Consider the following 7,670-nt stretch of genomic DNA (forward strand, 5'->3'; position numbering starts at 1 on the left):
CATTGAAAGGCCGATATTTCCTTTAAATTATTTAATATTTTTGGGGGCATTTTATCATAGAAAATTTAAAGAAAAGGTTTTATTTGCAAATAAAGTGCTTTACGGTGTAACATTTGCGGTTAATAAAAAGTTTTATGAATGTTTTATAAATTATGTCAAGAAATTCTAAATAGACATTCAAAATAATTTTGAATATTTTTTTTTTATGAATATAAAACACATTATTTGTGACTAAAGTAAAAATAACTGTTTGAATAAGAGTGTTAAACATGTTATGGGTTCAGACCTTTTATCGGAACTCAGTAGACAGTTAATATTTATACACAGATTCGACCAATCGAAGCGATCAGTCTGACCTTGTCTTTATTAATTGGAAGCGGCAGAATCCCTGATCAGTAACGCGGGACTTTCCATGCTCTGTCTCAGTACATCTGTACCCTGAGAGTGTGACGATGAAGGTTTAAAAGTCAGGAGAAAATCAATGATCCGTGAAGACGACATGTAAACAGTGGTGGCGTGTCTCTCTACCCGTGCTGTGACGGTGGTCCGCTATTGAAGAATGCCTGAGGGAGATGAGACCCCCCATCCTTATTTCCCCCGCTCCCTGAGTCTCCTGGGATACAAACCTAACCGTGTCCCCCTAACGGAACTCCTAGGATTGTTCTTTGGCTTGGTCGCCCTGGCGCTTATCGGCACGTGGATTTTAGCAGGACGTTATAAGAAAGGAGGCGCGGATCGCGTGATAATATGCTGGTTTGTGGCGTGTGGTTTTATTCACTGTGTATTAGAGGGATACTTCGCGGTAAATCACAAAACACTTGTGGGAGGCGGATCCTATCTGGCAGAAATGTGTAAGCTGTTGTGTATTGTTAGCGTTCTCATCTCTCTCTCATTCATCTCTCTCTCTGCTCTTTCTTTTTAATCTCTCTCTCTCTCTTATCGTTAACAACTTTCTTTATCTTCCTATTTCTTTCTTTGTATCATAAAAAGGTAATTGTAATAATTATATATGCATGTTAATATACAGTGAGCAAATGCATACCACTTAAAATACTTTGGATGCCTTAAAATGGTTTAAATGAGAATGAACGTTATGTCAAAAGTATAAAGAGGATACTTGATATTAAACTGATTACATATAAAACAGCGGAACTATTACTAAAATAATTTGTAAACAGTTTTTAAGTGTTACACATGTATAATGTTCAGAGAGAAGGGATAACACAGTGCGTATACTTCATAATTATAATTATACATGTAGCATAACTCCGTTTGTAGTATAAACATGTATACTGTGGCGGATCTAATGTTACGGGGTCCCCCCATAAAATGTTAATCCGACAATCGTTCATAAAGGCAGAATGAGAAGTCAGGTTTTGAGGTGCGTGGTTTCTGTATCTCTTACAATACACATGTTTATATTATATGTAAATTGTCAGTTAGGTTAAAGGGGCATACACAGTTTCAGCTAAATAAAAATCCATATCTTTATGACTACAAATCATGTAATAAGTATTTCTAATATACATCAAAAATTTGAATTCAGTTTTTCGAGATATACAAGACTGATTTAGAGCTTCAAACCTTTGTTATGTAAACAAAGGAGTTAATTATAAACGATTAGATAGTTTCTAGTGATTTGACCAATTTCGTTTTGTTGTAAATGTGATATTTTATATATGTAAACAAAAACAAGGCACAAGCCTTGTTAACATTATGAAGGATTTTAAGTTCTGTATCTCCTTTGTAAACCGCCCCGTGGGGATCCGGGTTAGAATAGGTCCTCAGTACCCCCTTGCTTGTCGTAAAAGGCGAATAAATGGGGCGGTCCTTCGGATGAGACCGTATAAACCGAGGCCCCGTGTCACAGCAGGTGTGGCACGATAAAGATCCCTCCCTGCTCAAAGGCCGTAATTGCCGAGCATAGGCCTAAATTTGCAACCCTTCACCGGCAATGGTGACATCTCCATATCAGTGAAATGTTCTGGAGAGGGACGTTAAACAGTATACAATCAATCAATCAATCCTTTGTAAACCAACAAATGATGTTCATATTTTTGCTGATAATTAGAAGTACCTTAGAAAGGAATTGCAGACATTAAAATTGTTTTTTTTAATTCAGTTGAAACAAGAAATTCAATGAGAAATGAAGAAAGTTTGTAAATGTATCTTGATTTAATCTCTCTCCCGCTATAATAATTTGTTTTTTTTTTTAGGGAAAGAATACGCCCATGGTGACAGTCGATACCTAACGTAAGTTATAAATAGAATCTAGAAGTTACAGTCCGGACCCCCCCCCCCCCACACACACACACACACTCCTCTCCTTTTCTGATAGCATCTCGGGTGCTGCTCTAATGTTTGATGAAGTAAGACGAATTGTTTGAGTAAGAAATTATCTAGAACAGGGTGTTGATAAATTTTCAAACAATTCTTATTTAGTATTATTTTATTTTGACTAAGCTATACGTAAATCTTATATTGACTAAGCTATACGTAAAACTTATACATGTATTGACTACGCTATACAAGTTAGATGTAGATCAGGTAAGGTGTACCCTATGTCATTTTGTTTTCCTTAGATCTGTGTAGTTTAGTGTTAATACAGGATGTTAGAATAAAGTCGTTATTTCAATGTTAATTACAATGTTTTAGGAATAAATACAAGCGTAAATTTAGGATTGTATTCACTGAATATATTAATTACTTCATGGATTATATGCGTCGTAAAGAAAAAAATTACTGTATTTATGAGACAAATATGTCAATAATTTTCATGATCTGCCTCCTTTTAATTTAATGTGTATTTTTTTTCTGTTTATATTGAAATACATGTATGAAAAAATAAATCATTTGACTTCGAAGTTGATCATTAACACACATCTTATGTATTCATCAGTAAAAATGACGCTGCTCTGGTATTATTTTCAGGTCAGACTCCTTTGTTGTTTGCATGGAGACCATTACGGCGCTGGTTGACGGGCCGCTGAGTTTCGCGGCGGCCATTGCGCATCTTACCGGAAGTCGTCACAGATATCCGCTTCAGTTAATTGTCTCCCTTTGTCAGCTGTACGGCGACACACTGTATATGTGTATAGAAGCCAAGGACGGTTTTATCCACGGGGAATTCGGACATCCTCTACATTTTTGGTTTTATTTTGTGTTTCTGAACTTATTTTGGATTTTTGTACCTTTAATTCTTATAGTGCAGGCGTATATAGCACTGACAGTAGGGACAAGTAGGGAATCGACGAGAGGAAAGAAACAGAAATAAACTGTACCCGGAGGTGTACAAATGTAAATTGTAATGTTTTAATTCTTGTTATTTACAATAAACTATCGGTTTTAAACGTCTTCTCTTTTAAAGAAGGACTGAATATACCGATACTGGTCATCGATTTCTTATCAGGAGTCTGTTGAGTAAATTATAGTATATGTACTTCTAGACATTAGAACAGAATTTATCTTCCAGATATCGGTGTAATCCTAGGTACAACATCCAAACTGTTGGATTAAAGAACAAAAGGTTATATATATATAGGTACATGTACCGCGGTAGGACATTCTCTATTGAGAACTATCACGACATGCTTTCTTATAAACGACTGGCATTTGTTCACAAGAGAAACAACAAAAAAAAAAAAACAAACAAACAAACAAACAAACAAAACAAAACAGTCAGTTAACATGTGATTCTATTAGGAATCTTACTTTGATGACATTTATTGTCTTTTTCCACTAAGAATTTTCCCGCGAACAATTTTTAAAAGGGGGATAAATCCATAACACATTACAGATATACATTACCAGTAACTAATCAATGTTTGGTCACTTCTTGCAATGTATCATGTGTGATTTCAAGAAACATGTTTTTCTTTGATTTGGTTAAAGAATGGAGGCGTACAAGGCGGGGGGAATCCCCCGCTCTGAAAAAGACATTTCTCAATTCAAAAAGTAGTATTTTTTCAAAATTTTATGGTTTATATCATCTTTTACATATCAAATTCTATATTTCATTGTTTTAACAATTTATGAATAATTTATTTTTACTCATGTTTTAAGACATTTGAAAAAAAAAAGAGAGAAAACTCTCTCCATAGCGTAGGTAGGCTTGGTCCAAGACCAACCGTTTTAACCACTACGCTACGAAGTATATGCACTATTGAGATCTTTCAGTGTGATTTAAATGGACGGATTTGTTGAAGCGAAATTTTTTTCAGAAAAGTTCGATTTTCATATAGAATGGGTTCAGATTCCATTTTTTTGACAAATGAAACGGATTTCACATTTACATTTCCATCATTTAAGCGTTCACGAAGAATGGAGACTTGACCCATTCATGTTCAAAATTCGTTTTTTATAGCTCTATTAAACCCATTTTCCACTAAATATCCTTAACTGTCAACTTTGAAATAAAGATTATCAAATGATAAGTCGTTCAGTAAAATAAAATAATAAAATATTTTGAAGATGACATTATACCGAGAACATGATTTTAGAAAAAAAAACTTTTTTGTGAATTTTGAAAATTGAGAAACATTTTGTCTCAGAGCGGGGGATTGTACACGCCTTATACGCCCTCTTTCTTTATGAGATGAATAATATTTAACAAATTTTTGTTCATTTTAGCACGTGCACTAATCCTTTTTCTGATAAAAAAAATATTTGCTTAATCCGTGACTTCAGTACAATTAAGTTCAAATATTTAAAAAAAAAAACATAATCACCCCCCCCCCCAAAAAAAAAGAAAAAAAAAACACAAGCAAACGAACAATTTAGTTCAAGAATTTTAACTCTGTCTGTGGCTATAGTGTTTGTCCAATCAAGAATATTTACATTCAGTGTAATATTCCTTATGACACTATGACGCTAACGCGCGGTATTCAATTTGTAGGCACGGCCAGGTGTGTTATAGGACCGAAGACATCCAAAAATATGAATTCAATGCTTAAATAAATACGCCGATACACATCATTTGGGGAAAACAAATGTAACATCGACAGAATTTAGGCAAATCAGTATTATAAAAAAAAATTGTCTTTTATGCCTGGCATGTGTTAAATAGCAGTGAGTATTACTGGGTACAGAAATATTTGCAGAATAAAATTTTCTTTCTTTAAATTATTTTTGAGTTCAGAAATTCCATTATGTCCCTTCTGTTATATTTATTGATGTTTCCTATTCTTTTATACAAAGTTCTTGTTTCAATGTCAGAAGGTTAATATTTGATAAAAATGACCTTGACACCCCTCTACTTTCTGTGATCCTATGATTTTTTATGCTTTGTTAATTTACACCTTGACACCCCTCTACTTTCTGTGATCCTATGATTTTGTATGCTTTGTTAATTTACACCTTGACACCCCTCTACTTTCTGTGATCCTATGATTTTGTATGCTTTGTTAATTTACACAGCTCTTTATTATGTTCCCCAAACGAAGTTGGGGAACATATTGTTTTTACTCTGTTTCTTATTATTATTATTATTATTTTTCTTCTCGGGAAAATTTTGTCCGCGAATGATCTTGTAAACTACACATCCGATTTAGGTGAAATGTTTTTAGGGTCAGTAGAAATGTTATGTAGATTTGCGGAATCAAGGTCATTTTGCGCGCACGTGCAAAACTTTAAATGACCAATATATAATGGATAAAACCGTAACTTTTCTATTTTTTGACAAAATGTTTTGAAACTCATAATGTAAGGATATATTAGTAGTATGCACAAGATGACATGGTCAAAATAGCAAGATCGCACGCGCATGCACGTGCGCTTTGCTCTGATTGGCTGAAACTAAAGTCTCAATATCTTTCTTTTTTTTTGATAAAATCATTTGAAATTTTTAACATAGTCATACATTAGGGAGATCGACAGCCTGTAATTTAAGAATTATCATGAAAGCATGTGCATGCACGTGTGCTTGCAAGAGCTTGCACGTGCAACATGAGAAATGTCCAACATAATTGATACAGACGTAGCTATTTAAATTATTGATGAAATGCTTTGAAACTCATATTATAGGTATATATTAGAAGCATAGACAAGACGACATGGTCAAAAAAGCAAGATTTCACGCGCATGCACGTGCGCTTTGCTCTGATTGGCTGAAAAGTCTCAATATCTTTCTTGTTTTTTGACGAAATCCTTTGAAATTTTAAACATAGGCATGTATTAGGATATCCTACAATAAGATATATAGCAATTGTCATGAAAACGCGTGCATGCACATGCACTGCAATCTGATTGGCTTATGCTTTAAATAGCTATAACTCCCTTGGTTTTAAACCAAACGGGGTGGGATTTAGAACATAGATAGATGTAATGGACTTCTACAAGAAGGTATGGTCACCATGTTCATGTATGCACGTGCGTGCACGTGAAATAGGTAAAATAAAAAAAAACACTTGTATGAGCGATTTTTTTTATACTTTAATATTTAGCACATTAAATATATAGATTGTGTAGACAATGATATGGTCATTACGCACATGCATTCACATGCGCAAGTGTGCACTGATGAAATTTGAATGAACATGGTACGCTTCTGGGTAAACGTTGTTAAATTATAAAATGCATAGAGTTTGTCTTATCTAATTACGCTTACAGGAAATATGCCTATAAGAGGGAGTTGGGGAGCGTTTGGGGAACATCTGTAACGGTCCCCGTTACAATAAGCACTAGTTGTAATTGATTCCTTCCTTCCCTCCTGAAGTAACACTGCTGTATGTATTAATATTAATTGGCAGATCAACAGATTAAATTAGAACACTAAATAATACGGAATAAACAGGCCCTTAAATTTCTGTCAAAAGCATATATAATTATTATAGCTGTAGAACTGTATATAACTCTCCTACAAAACTGTATATAGCTCTCCAAAAAAGATATATTGGCAAACCGTTGTCGCATAACATTTGGTCCGCCTCGTTTAAAGGTCCGGCCGGACCAAATACGATAACATATCAGGTCCGCCTGTCTCTGTTGGAAAAGGTCCGCCCTTGGACTTTTATACAAATTGTATGCATGTGGTTCATTCGACATTAATTGAAAAACATATATTTTTGGGAGAGCTACAGATCTGCTTCTATGATTATCATTGCTTTATAAAGTATCAATTTTTTTCACCGAATGGCTAAAAATTAAAGATTAAACAAACTAAATAGCTAAATAAAGGAATCAATAAACAAATAGATATATGATAAACGATTTTTTTCGGACAATTTTTTTTTTTAAATATTAGTTTTAAAGAAATTGTAAACTAGCTAGTGCTACGATGCTCAAAATTCTAACTCTACAACCGTCCTTTCATTCTCTACATTGTCACATGAAATCCCATTATCGTGAAACGTTGAACGAAAATTAAAATATATTCGGTTAACCTTTTTTTTTTTTTTTAAATTTTACTTCAGTAATATAGACAGACGTCAGTTGATATTTCCCGGATTTTTGTTTAAAATTTTATCACACGTTCTCAAAAGGACATTTGAAATAACTCTAAAAAAAACTGGTTTAAATAACTTTGAATAAAATTTTGTCTTTGCAGAATATTTTCTTCAGAACAGTGTTCAATAGCTTTGTTGAGAGGTATATATATGTTAAGCATCAAACAAACAAAATAATTTATTTTCCTGCACGTGGCCTTTAATTGAGAGGAATTATTTAACAATGTA

At 33.8% G+C, this 7,670-nt stretch overlaps 1 protein-coding gene across 1 annotated transcript; it reads left to right on the forward strand.

Moving 5' to 3' along the window:
- Positions 1-369: 369 nt before the first annotated feature.
- LOC134277883 (3-beta-hydroxysteroid-Delta(8),Delta(7)-isomerase-like) lies at positions 370-3,350 on the forward strand. The gene is made up of 3 exons (XM_062760176.1): positions 370-851; positions 2,217-2,253; positions 2,932-3,350. Exons 1-3 carry the CDS (start codon positions 560-562, stop codon positions 3,272-3,274), a joined length of 672 nt encoding a protein of 223 aa, XP_062616160.1. The 5' UTR covers positions 370-559; the 3' UTR covers positions 3,275-3,350.
- Positions 3,351-7,670: the final 4,320 nt, after the last annotated feature.

The sequence above is a fragment of the Saccostrea cucullata genome, unplaced genomic scaffold, assembly GCF_032062105.1.
Source record: "Saccostrea cucullata isolate Sc308-1 unplaced genomic scaffold, CSIRO_AGI_Scuc_v1 ctg1250, whole genome shotgun sequence".
Taxonomy (NCBI): Eukaryota; Metazoa; Mollusca; class Bivalvia; order Ostreida; family Ostreidae; genus Saccostrea; species Saccostrea cuccullata.